Source organism: Ursus arctos, unplaced genomic scaffold (assembly GCF_023065955.2).
Source record: "Ursus arctos isolate Adak ecotype North America unplaced genomic scaffold, UrsArc2.0 scaffold_22, whole genome shotgun sequence".
Classification (NCBI taxonomy): Eukaryota; Metazoa; Chordata; class Mammalia; order Carnivora; family Ursidae; genus Ursus; species Ursus arctos.
In genome coordinates, this window is record NW_026622897.1 from 13198916 (window position 1) to 13212050 (window position 13135).

Sequence of the window (13135 nt, forward strand, 5' to 3'; positions counted from 1 at the left end):
TGAAAAGTTGGGAATACTTCCAAACTCAGTTTGTGAGGCCAGTATTACCCTGATACCAAAGCCAGAAAAAGATACTATCAGAAAAGAAAACTATAGGTCAATATCCTTGCTGAATATAGATGTAAAAATTCGCAATAAAATACTAGCAAACACAATTCACAGCACACTAAAAGGATCACTCACCCAAGTGCGATTTATGCCTGGGATGCAAGGATGGTTCAACATATGCAAATCTATGTGATACATCACATTAATAAAGAAAAAAAAGTCATGCAATCATATTAGATGCAGAAAAAACATTTGACAAAATTTAACATCCATTCATGATAAATTAGGTAGAGAAGGAGTGTACCTAAGTACACTAACGGCTGTATATAAGCCCATAGCTAATATTATACTCAGTGGTGAAAGGTTCAAAGCTCTTCCTCTAAGATCAGGAATAAGACAAGGGTGCCCACTCCCACCATTCCTATTCAATATAGTACTGGAAGTCCTTGTCAGAGCCATCAGGCATGAAAAAGAAAAGACACCAGCATTGTTAAGGAAGAGGTAAAACTGTCTCTATTTGCAGATGACATGATTTTATATAGAGAAAATCCTAAAGACCCCACCAAAAAAATTGTAAGATCTGACCAATAAATTCAGTAAAGTTGCAGGATACAAAATTAACATAGAAAAATCAGTAGCATGTCTATACACTACCAACAAATTCTGTGAAAAAGAAATAAAGAAAACGACCCGTTTACAATAGCATTGAAACAATAAAATACTTAGCAATAAACTTAACCAAGGAGGTGAAAAATCTTTACTCTGAATACTATAAGACATTGATGAAAGAAATTGAAGACGATGCAAATAAATGGAAAGGTACTCCATGTTTATGGACTGGAAGAATTAATGTCAAAATGCCAATACTACCCAAAGCCATCTATATATTCATTGTAATACCTATCAAGATTTGAATAACATTTTTTTACAGAAGTAGAAAAAAAGCAATCTTAAAATTTGTATAGAACCACAAAACCCCCGAATAGCCAAAGCAATCCTGATAAAGAACAAAGCAGGAGGCTTTGGGTAGTATTCATACTCCTCGATTTCAAGCTACACTATAAAGCCATAGCAATCAAATCATCAAGTGAGATTTATTGTGGGGGAGTGCAAGGACAGTTCAATATTTGCAAGTCTGCCAATGTGATGCACCACATTGACAAAATGAAGGGTAAAAGTCACATGATCATCTCAACAGATGCATAAAAAACATTTGGCAAAATTCACATCCTTTTATGACCAAATCTCTCAACAAAGTAGGTTTAGAGGGAACATACCTCAACATAATAAAAGCCATATATGAAAACCCACAGCTAACTTCATACTCGGGAAAAACTGTGAGCTTTCTCTTTATGATCAGGAACAAGACGAAGATATCTACTTTAGCCATTTTTATTGAACATAGTACTGGAAGTCCTAGCCACAGGAATCAGACAAAAAATCAAAGGCATCCAAATTGGTAAGAAAGAAGAAAAACTTTCACTAGTTGCAGATGACATGATACTATCCATAGAAAACCCTAAAACTCCACCAAGCAACTATTAGAACTGATAAATGAATTCAGTAAGGTTGAAGACTACAAGATCAATACACAGAATTCCACTGCATTTCTAGACACTGATAATGAAGTAGCAGAAAGAGAAATTAAGAAAACAATCCTATTTATAACTGCACCAATAATAATAAAATACACAGGAATAAACTTAACCAAGGAGGGGAAACAGGTGTATCTGAAAACTATAAAACCTTGATGAAGGAACACAAACAACACAAACAAATGGAAAGATAGTCTATGCTCCTAGATTGGAAGAATATTGTTAAAATGTCCATACCACCCAGAGCAATCTACAGATTTAATGCAATCTCTATCAAAATACCAACAGCATTTCCCACAGAACTAGAATAAATAATCTTAAAAATTTTTTATGGAACCACAGAAGAGACCAAATAGCCAAAGCAATCTTGGAAAAAGAACAAAACTGGAGGTATCATGATCCCAGATGTCAAGATATACTCCCACCAGATGTCAAGATATACTACAAAGCTGTAGTAATCAAAACTGTATGGTACTGGCACAACAACAGACACACAGATTAATGGAACAGAATAGAGAGCCCAGAAATAAACCCAGATCATATAGTTAATTAATCTTTGACAAGGAGGCAGGAATACACAAAGGGAAAAAGTCTCTTCAACAAATGGTGTTGGGAAATCTGGACAGCTACACGCAGAGAATGAAACTGGATCACTTTCTCACACCATACACAAAATATACTCAAGATGGATTAAAGACCTAAATGTGAGACCCGAAACCATAAAAATCCTAGAAGAGAGAACACAGGCAGTAATTTCTTTGACATCGGCCATAGCAACATTTTTGTAGATAGCTCTTCTGAGGCAAGGGAAACAAAAGCAAAAATAAATGGGGCTACATCAAAATAGAATACTTCTGCACAGCAAAGGAAACAATCAACAAAACTAAAAGACGGCCAGCTGAATGGGAGAAGACAGTTGTAAATGACATATCTGATAAAGGGTTGGTATCCAAGATATATAAAGAGCTTATACAAGTAAACACCCAAAACCCCAAATAGTCCAATTAAAAATGGGCAGAAGACATACACAGATACTTCTCCAAAGAAGACATATAGATGGCCCTCAGACACATGAAAATATGCTCAACACCCCTTATCACCACCTTATCATGTCACAGCTGTTTAATCCTGAGCGAAATAAGTCAGAGAAAGACAAATGCCGTATGATTTCACTCATCTGTGGAATGTAAGAAACAAAACAAACAAACAAACAAAAAGAGACAAACCAAAAACAGACTCTTAACTCTAGAGAACTGGTGGCTGCCAGAGGGGAGGTGGGTGGGGGGATGAGGGAACTGGGTAAAGGGGATTAAGCGTGCACTTATGGTGATGAGCACTGAGTAATGTACAGAATTCTTGAATGACTATATTATACACTTGAAACTAATATAATACCGTATATTATATAGAAACAAAAACAAAAGAAATAAAAGACATCCAAGTTGTTAAAGAAAAAAAAAACCTGTCACTTCGGCAGATGTTATTATACATAGAAAACCTTAAAGACTCCACTAAAAAACTGTTAGAACTCAAAGAATTTGATAAAATACAAAAATATACAGAAATCTTTTGTTTCTATACACTAATATTAGAAAGAGAAATTAAGAAACTATTCCATTTACAACTGCATCAGAGAGAATAAAATACCCAGAAATAAATGTAATCAAGGAGGTGAAAGACTTGTACACTGAGAACTGTAACACTGATGAAAGAAATTGAAGAGGACACAAATAAATGGAAAGATGTATCATTGCTCATGAATTGGAAGAATATTGTTAAAATGTCCCTATTACCCAAAGCAATGTAAAAATTCAGTGCAACCCCATTCAGAATTCCAATGGCATTTTCACAGAAATAGAAAAATCCTAACATTGGAATTGAACTACAAACGATTTGGAACGGTCAAAGCAATCTTGAGAAATAAGAACAAAGCTGGAGGCATCATGCTCCCTGATTCCAAACTATATCACAAAGCTGTAGTAATCCAAACAGTGTGGTACTGGCATAAAAACAGATACGTCGATCAATGGAACAGAATAGAGAACCCAGAAATAAACCCACACATGTATGGTCAATTAATTTATAACAAAGGAGGCACACATAGAAAACAGGGACAAGAGAGTCTCTTCAATAAATGGTGTTGGGAAAACTGGACAGCTACACGCAAAATAATGAAACTTACACCCTGCACTACCCCATGATCCAGCAATTCCACTTCTAAGTATTAATTCATGGAAAATGAATAAATTAATTTGGAAAGATTTATGCAGCTCTATGTTCATTGCAGCATTTATAAAAGCCAAGATAATGGAAACAAGTGTCCGCTGATGGATGAATGGCTAAAGAAGATGTGGTACAATGCACCATGGAATCCTATGGGAAAACAGCGCACTACTACTCAGCCATACAACAGAACAAAATCTGGCAGTCTGACAACGTGGATAGACCCTGACGGCACTGCGTGCTCAGCGAAATAAGTCAAAGACAAATACTGTAGGACTTCACTTCTATGTGGAATCTAAACAAACAAAACCCCACGCTCATACAGAGAACTGACTGGTGGTTGCCAGAGGTGGGGTCTGGGTAGGTGACATGGGTGAAGGGGATCAAAAGGAAAAACACTTCCAGTTATAAAATAGTTAAGTTATGGGGACGCCATGTGCGTGTTGACTATCGTTCATACTACTGAGTTGCATAGTTGAAAGCTGCTAAAAGAGTAAATCTTAGAAGTTCTCATTACAAGAAAAAAATTTGTAACTATGTGTGGTGACAGATGTTAACTAGACTTATTGTGATCATTTTGCAACATATACAAATATCAGATCTTTATGTTGTACACCTGAAACCAGTATAATGTTATATGTGAATTACACCTCAATAGAAATATATTTTCTTCCTAAAAACATTAAACAAAATTTTTAAAAATCTTATTTATGAGATAGAGAGAGAGAATGAGCAAAGGGAGAGGGAGAAGCAGGCTCCCTGATCAGCAGGGAGCCCGACGCGGGGCTTGATTCGAGGACCCTGAGATCATGACCTGAGCAGAAGGCAGATGCTTAACTGACTGAGCCACCCAGGCACCACGTAAAATTATCATTTGATCCAGAAATTCCACTCCTAGTTATATATCCAAAGAATGGAAAGCAGGGATTCTAACAGGAACTTATATGCTGATGTTCAAACAGTAGTATTCATGATGGCCAAAAGAAACTAAGTGTCCAATAATGTAATAAAAGTGTGGTCTGTACATATAATGGAATATTATTCAGCCTTAAAAAGATTCAAACTCTCAGACATGCTACAGCATGGAGTATACTTGCAAACATACTGAGTGAAAGAAGCCCATAGAAAGGACAAGTGTCGTAGGATTCCGCTGGTAGGAAATAGCCGGGGTAGTGTGCTTCACAGGGACAGAGAGTAGCATGGTGGTTGCCAGGGGCTGGGGAGGAAGGGGACATGGGCCATGAGTGTTTAATGAGTATGGTTTTTGCTCCGGGAGGTGACAACATTCTGGAACTGGGTTGTGGTGGTGGTTGCACAAACGAAGTGAATGTACTCAATGCCACGGAACTGTCAGCTTAAAAATGGTTAAAATGGTAGATTTTATTGTGTACCTTTTACTGCAATTTAAAAAAAAATGCTCAGTGCAGGGCCACCAACTGTGATTCAGTCGGGACTGAATAAGCTCTTCAGGTCAGTCTGATGCAGGAGTAAGTTGGAGACCCACTCGTCTCGCTCTGGTTGTTGGTGGAAGGACAGAGCAGGGGAGTGGGCTCTCTGAAGGCTTCTAGAACCCTGTGTGCACGTGCATCCTCTGGGAACTCTGCCGAACTGCAGATTCTGATCCAGTGGGTCTGGGGCGAAGCATACGAATTGGCATTTCTAACCAGTTCCTGGGGGACGCGGATGCTGGGGACCGTGCTTTGAGGATCAGTGCTCTAGAGACAACAGTGGCCTCCTCTGCGGTGGACAAGGAGAGGTCTGGAAGGGGCAGGCAAGTGTGTAGGAAGATCGCTCCAGGCGCAGACTTTAGTGGGGACTGCGCGGGGAGCGAGCGGGTGGGGGTTTGGCTGACTTGGGAAATGGCTTTCGGGTGTGGTTCAGACAGGCGGGCTTGGGGTTTAGCTGAAGGACACACGGAGTCAGAGACCAGCACACGACATCGTGCGGATTCTCCGCACGCCTGTTTGAATTTCTGGACCGTGTGTTTTATAGGTAGGCGTCCAGCTCAGCGGACCGCAAGTTAAACTGGCTCGTTCACCTTTGATTCTCTGTTGCCTCCCCGAAACCGTCTCATCCTGCCTGGTCCACCGCACCCCCAGAGCGGAGTCCCCCCTCCTTCCCTCCCTCTCACCACCTCTCAGCAGAATGAGGTACCCAGGCTCCCCGGCGCACCCAGCCCAGCATGTTGGCTCACCTCCCTGCGTCAGTCCCTCCTGGTTCCACACTGACCGCCGTCTGGGCAGTACGTCCAGCTGCTCCCTCTGGTCCTGGCACACAGCTCGTCTGTCCTAGGGACAGAACTGAAACTCAGCCTCTGAGCGGCAGAACACGGGGCAGTGTGGCCCTGTGGTTAAGGAATCAGACACCCTTGGGCTTGGATGGGAGTTCACCTCTTCCTCTGACCTTGGGTGAGTTCCTTAATTCCCCGGAGCTCCAGCTTCCCCACCCCGGGCGGTGGAGCCTGTGATGCCTGCCTCCCAAAGCCTCAGTGAGGTCACCCAGGCCACCAGGAGGAGAGCGTCTGGCTCGATACCGGGCACATCGTGTGGGGTAGAGCTCTGTAACGGACTGTCATGATAGGGGTTCCCCTCTGCAACCTCAGGCAGGTGGCTCCATTCTACTCCAGCCCCTGGGGATCTGTTCATCCCCTCATGCTGGTCCGAGCTGGGTCTGATTCAGGTTTCCTCAGTGTCCAGCGCAGGTGCGGGGGGCATGGAGTGGGGGCTCTCAGCCAAGTTCTAGGAAGAGCTCCCGGGCTGGACCACTGTCCTTGGAGTTTGGGAGGTGACCTGCAGATGGCGCACGCAGCCCTGGGAGGAGTCCTGTCCTCCCACAGATGGAACGTAGCGGGCCGTCACCAGGTGTCTGGAATTCAGGCCCTTCTCACTATCCTCCTTCGTTCCCACGGGTAGCCGGCTCTTCCAGCTGGGTTCTTGGCGCCGGGGCTGAGATGGAGTTTCCCCTTGGGCCTAGGAGTGCCAAGGAGCACAAGGCCTCTGCCCCCTCCCCTCTCGGGGTGCCTACCGCCTTACCTTGTCCTGGAGACACTCCCTGGGCACAGTTCCTCTGTATCCTGCATTCCCTGGGCGCTCAGCGAGCGTGTGAGGAAGCTTTTTGGAAAGTGCTCCTATTAAAGGTTGTGCCTCTCAGGTGGGGTCTCGGTGTGGCCCAGAGGGACGGGGACAGCCCACCTGCATCCTGCACAGACCCTACCCCCCCTCCCTCTCCAGCGCTCCCTCCTCTCAGCTTTGGGAGGACAGCAGGTCCCAGACTCACCTTCCTTCCAGGTTCCCGACCCACAACTCGGCCTTGACCTGGGGCACTGAACCCCCTTTGTGCTTCTTAGGCATACGTTCTTTTCAGCCAGGGGTTCGGCCATGGTGGAGGGAGGGAGACCGAGACCTGGGGTCTTTCCCTCTCCTCTCCCTACTGTAACCTTCAACTTCACGTCACGTCACGTCACGTCACGTCCCGTCCGTGGAGGCCCGGCCCACTCACCCTCCCGTGCCTTTGATCAGATACGCCCCTCCACACACCTGCCCGTGTGCACGTTTCCTTCCACCTGGCGGCCTGATTGCCAGCTCCTCTAAAACCAGGCAAGTGCCTGGAGTGTCTGCTGGCCGGACTCTCCTTGCTGGGCTCCATTTCCCTCCTCCATGAGCCCCTTTCACGTCTCCAACCTCTGATGACCTCACTCCTCTTTGGCCTTGCCTCACCCTAATGGCCTAGAACTTCAGGATCTGGCCTGACCCCCAGGGTATATAGACTCTCTTCCTCCCCCTCCCATAACAGAAGTGCGCACTTGTGGTTTGCCTGGCTTTGCTTCCCTGGCCACACTGGGTTCTCCTGAAGGAGAGAAGCCAGCAGACACCTGTCCTCCCCCGCCCCCAGACCAGGCTCCCCAGAGCTCTCTGCAAGGTTGCCTCATTTCATAGGTAAAGAAACTGACCCAGAGGAGTTCAGAAGCGTGGTCAAATTCACACAGCTGACCCCCTCTAGGGGCGGGCACAGATCTGAGAACAGAACAGGTACTCAAGGATGCACGTTGGCTAATTGAAAGCCTTTAAAAAAGTTTAACCTGCTGAGCTAAAGCCCGAACTTCTCAAAGTCTCTCCACGAGAGATAGACTGGCCGGTATAGGGGCCTTTCCTTCCTCCCTCCCTCCCCACTGGCCCTCGCCAGATGGGAAAAAAGCTACCACGTAGAAACATAACCTTTATTGCACACGGCGCTGGGTTTTTTTTCATAGAAAAAGGTATTAACACATAAGCATCTGCAAATTGAAGCAACTCCTGGTTTTCTTGGAACAGTAAAATCGCATGCAGTGTCTCTGAGTTGGGATTTTGGTCGTTGTCAAAACCACCTAGATTGAAGGGAGGGTGAGTGAGTAGGAGGGAAAAATTGCTGAGTCTTTGTGCCTCTGTCTCAAAATAAGGTGAGAGAAATATATAGATATATAGCTTGTCGATGTGCTCCTACCCCCCATATACGTATATATATCTCTCCACGCTTACTTTGTGGGGTCGGGGTGGGGGTTTTTGTACTGTCAAATTCTTTGTGCCCTGGCTTCATGGAGAAGAAAATAGTTTCATTTGTACAAAAGAGTTCTATGTACAAGCGTTCATGACTTGGGGGGTTTTGTTTCCGTTGTTGGTTGGTTTTTGTCTGTCGGTTTAATATAAATAATGCAGGAAAACAGCCAAGTTGGTGTGTGAGGGCCGGAGGTGCAGACAGGTCCGAGCGTAGGGCTGCTTTCTCGTTGTCCCCCTACACCAGGGTATAGGATTTGGAGTAGGCCCCTGCCCCCTGCTTCTGAGATCTCCCTACCCCTGATGTGCTCATCTCGAGAAGCGAGTCCCTGGAGCCCCCCATTTTGGTGTGTGGGCCCCCGGCCCGCGGAGGCTCGGTGCTGGGGGCCGGAGGGGCAGCACTGGGGGCAGCCGGGGGCTCGGCAGGGGTGGGGCCGGGAGCTGGAGGGGCCGGGCCGGCTGGGGGTGCCGGCATGGCCAGAGTCCTCTGAGGTAAAGTGGCTGTGGAGGCGGCAGCAGGGGCCCCTGGGTGCGGGAGGCCCAAGGGCTTGCTGGCAGGGTCCAAGGTCAGGTGGCGAGCCTGGGTGTGGTAGGTTCGAGCCAGGTTCCGGATGGAAGCCTCTCGGGGTGGGACCACGGGACAGGGCTCACGGCCATCTGCCTTTCGGAAGAAGGCCTCCGACTTGGCATACAGGGGCAGGTTACAGTAGTCACCTGGAATCACAGAAGCAGGAAACGTTGGCGGCAGAGGCCTCTGGGCACCTGCCGGGTCACCCCACCCCCTCCTCTGCAGGCTTTTCCCTGACCCGACCTAGGAGTCCCTCCACAAGCTAGGCAATGAGGAGGCCATAAGGGATCAGTTACTTGACCTCTCTGAGCCTGTGTCCTTATCCGCAGGATTACTGGGAGCGGGGAACGAGATAACCTGGGGAAAGCGCCTGACCCAGGGCCTGAAGTACAGTACTTGCCCACTAAACTGCTACTTCTTGCTGAACCGCCGTAGGGGCCGCTCAGCCTCAGCGCTGGAGAGCTCAGTTCTGAAGACAATGACTTCCTAAAGCTCTGGCTGTTAGAAAAGTCTCCTTTGCCCCGAGGAGGGAGTCACTCCCCACTGGGAGCCTGATTGGGCCTTCTGAGGACCCGCACAGCAAGCACCCCTGCCACCCCCACCAGCTTTCCCACGGCAGCCTGCCACATGTCTGAAGTCAGCTGAGATTCCCCATCCCTCTCCTGTTTCCCAGGCGGAATGTTCCAGATTTCTTAAACCGCCTCCATAATGACAGGCTTCCGGGACCGTCCTGCCCTGCTCCCTCTGCTCTGTGAGCACCCTCACCTGTAAATGTGCCTCTAACCCGCTGATTGCGCCAGGACCTTTCTGTACATGATCTCATTCGGTCCCCGCAGCCCCCTGGATAGGTTAATACCGGCCCACAGTTGGCAGGTGAGAAAACTGAGCTTCAGAGAGATTAAATAATTTGCCCTAATTCACCCAGCCAGAAGGGGCGGGGGCGTCATTCAGGGCGGCTGATCTCCCAGGTCCTTGTACTTTGTTACCCTGGGCTCTTCTCTAGATGACCCTGAGTGCCCTGATGGGCACGGCCACTAAGCGAGGCCAGTAGCGGGCAGACCAGACCCTGCATGGCCAGACATGGCATGGTGTGGTCCCAGGGTCTGCTGATGGACCCCCGTCCCCATGCCCTCCCACGACCCTGCAGCTGCCCCACCAACCCTGATGGGCACACGCTCTGGCCAGGCTCCTGGCACCAGACTGCTCCCGGTCAGACGAGGTCACTGCTCACCATGAGGTTTGGCCCCCACGGATCAATTTCGAATGGCCTGGAGACCAGTGGCCACTGGGCAGCTGAGCCCCGAAAGGCGCTCTCTCCATACTGACATAGCTTCAGAGTAAAGGGAATGACCACGACGTCCCGAGAACCTGCTACGCGCCAGGCACGTACAGCCTTTCTAGTGTCCGCGACGACAGCGCGGAGGATACGCCGTCATGTGCAGTTTGCCACTGAGAAAATGGAGGTCAGAGGGGCTGACTGACTTCCCAAGGCCATGGATGTCTTAAGAGGCTGAGCCAGGGTGCAGACCCTGATCCGGATTCTCCCGAGTACTTACTCTGCACTGCCCACACTGCCAAGGAGCAGGGCCGGGCTGAGGACGCCGGGGGTGGGGGTGGGGTGGGGGGGTGCAGCGGGGGAGGTGGGCCGAGCACTCACTCTTGCTGGCCCGGTGCGGAATGGGCACAGCCACGTTCTTGCCTCGGTCGGCATCCTGGGGCTTGGGCGGGGAGGCGGTGAAGCGGCAGATGCCGGGCTCCGAGGGCGTGCTCATGGAGGTCATGCTGTCGGCGTTCTCGTTGGTGCCTGTGGTCATCTGGTCGGAGGAGCTGTCCGAGATGAAGCACTCGGTGATCTCGAACTTGGCGTGCTGCAGCTGCTCCTCCAGCTTGGCGTGCTCATAGGCCCGGGCCAGCTCCTCGTAGGTGGACGAGGCGCTCTCCGTGGACACCATGCTGTTCCGTCCTTTGTCTGGAGGGACGGAGGGCCCAGAGTTAAGAAGAAACGAGGGGGGTCGTGGGGAGAAGGGAGCCTCATTCACAAATGAGACCAGACGGAGCCGTTGCCCTACCCTTGAGCCTGGCAGTCATCTCAGAAGACCCGACTCTCCCCCTGGGAAGGCAGCTTTGGGTGAGGAAGTGGGGTCTTAAAAACAAGCACCCGCCCCCTGGAACCCTCAGCGATTTCTCCAACAAACATCATGTGTACCATTTTCTCTGACATCTTTTGGGAGAGGAGAATGAAATCCTTGACGAAGGAGAGCTCAGCAAGGTCAAGCGTGTTTGTGCCGGCCACAGAGTAAGCCAGTGGCCAGCTGGGAGTGACACTGACTTGTGCCTTGGACCCCGCGAGCTGGTGGGTGGAAGTTGGGAAAGGGGAAGGGGGAGCTGGATGGTGGGGGAACTGGAGGAGAGAGAGCAGGACGCGGGCCGGGCCCTGGGCTCACCTGTGTCCTGGGAGAGGCTGGCACTGTAGCTGTCACTCTCCGTGACGGTGACACCATGCTGGGACCCCACGGTGCGCCAGTCCGAGGTGAGGGTGCGGGCGGGTGTGGAGGCCTGGCACTTGGTGAGAGTCCACTGGCTCGAGTACCGGTTCCGGGTGCTGTGGGCTGACTTCACATTCTTCCTGGATACGGGATCTGCACAGAGGAAGCAAGCGCTAGCACCGCCTCCCCTGAGGGCACTCAGCCTCGGGCAGCTGGCACGTTCCAGAAGGGCAGTGGGGAGCAAGGGAGGAGGCACAGGCAGCCACAGAAGCTCCCTGGGGGATCCTGACCACATAGCTGGCCCCACGGGAAAAGAGCAACAGTGGTGAGGTGTGGGAGCTTTGGGGGCGGGGCATCCTGGTCCTCCCCACCCACCCCTTCTTTCCCTTCTGCTTGGGGAGGAATGTCACCCCCTCTCCTGCTGCCTCCTGTCCGTTCACTCCCTACAGCCCCTAATGTCTTCTATCCTTATACCCAGAGTCCCAGTGTTAGAGGCAGAAGGCGCCTGGAGAGCGAGGACTCCCAACCCTCTCAAAACGTCTAGATAGGGACACGGAAGCCCGGAGAGGTAAAGTTAGCAATATACTCAAGGTCACAGCTAGGAAGTCTTCAGTCAAGGTCTGGAGACTCTAACTCCAGTGCTCTTTCCGTTCTTCCATGCTGCGCTGAGCCCCGCCCCCTGTCTCTTTCCACCTGCGCCTCACGCTGCACCCAGGTCACCCTTTTTGGGAGCAGGTGTGTCTCCCTGGGGATGAGGCATACTGGTGCCTGGCCGGATATCAGACATGTCGATGAGGGGTCCCGTGCTCTGGATGAGGGCCGGGTGGTGCAAGGAGACACCAGTGCAGAAACTCTGTGGGTTGACTGCTTGGCTGAACTCAGCGTCCGTCACGGGGATGGTGGCTTTGTCATCTCCTGGGGGAAGAAGGACAATGAGTACGAGTCCTTCTCTTTGGACTTTCCAAATTTCTTTTTGTCTTTATCCAATGTGGAGACGCAGAAAGGACAGAGTAATTCTTTCTGTGAGACAGAGGAGGAAACCCAGCCGTCAAGAGAAGCTTCAGTGAGTTCTGAGGGTGCTGAGTGGTGAATGGGGCCGCTGCTAGAACCCTGGGCACTGCTGTGGGGGCTGGTGGCTGCCCTTGGTGGGCTGTGGCCCTGTCACTCACCCAGCTGCTTGATGCCCTCCTTGTCCTCGATGAGCAGCTGGACCCTGGGGATGTCAATGTGTAGCCTCGGGCCCTGGGGAGGCCCCTTCACAGGGGTGTCAAAACTTCGGTTGTTCTTGCTGTGGGGAGAAGGGCTGGAGGTGGGTGACTCAGCAGCCATAAGGGGCGGGGGGGGGGAGGGTTTGCAGGGCAGTGAGGTCTTAGAAGCCTGTCCTCTGTAGGGGAGGAAACAGCAATGTGACACCTACCTTATCAACATTTCTGCCAGACTCTTTGCATCTGCAAAACAGTACAGAGAAGGACGGGATGAGGATGGAGTCTGAGCGGGATGAGAACTAGAAGAGGCTGGGGAGCAAGGTGGGAGAATTCCCTACATTGGGACCATGGCTGGTCTCCCGGGAAGAAGGGGGAGAAATGATAGGACCTCTAAAATAGTCTAACATAGGATAAGGTCTGACTGCTCCTGACGTGAGATTTGGCTCAGGTCTGTTTTCCTTTACTCAGATTTTTTATCTAA

General features: G+C 49.7%; 1 protein-coding gene across 1 annotated transcript in view; it reads right to left on the reverse strand.

The window, feature by feature from the left end:
* Positions 1-8096: 8096 nt before the first annotated feature.
* DSCAML1 (DS cell adhesion molecule like 1) overlaps positions 8097-13135 on the reverse strand; it is a 113373-nt gene continuing 108334 nt past the window's right edge. Inside the window, exons 28-33 of the mRNA XM_057316896.1 lie at positions 12867-12897; positions 12619-12737; positions 12212-12364; positions 11408-11602; positions 10621-10932; positions 8097-9109 (exon numbers count right to left, since the gene is read on the reverse strand). Coding sequence (XP_057172879.1) covers positions 8634-9109; positions 10621-10932; positions 11408-11602; positions 12212-12364; positions 12619-12737; positions 12867-12897 — 1286 coding nt within the window. The 3' untranslated portion in view covers positions 8097-8633. The remainder of the gene's footprint in view (positions 9110-10620; positions 10933-11407; positions 11603-12211; positions 12365-12618; positions 12738-12866; positions 12898-13135) is intronic.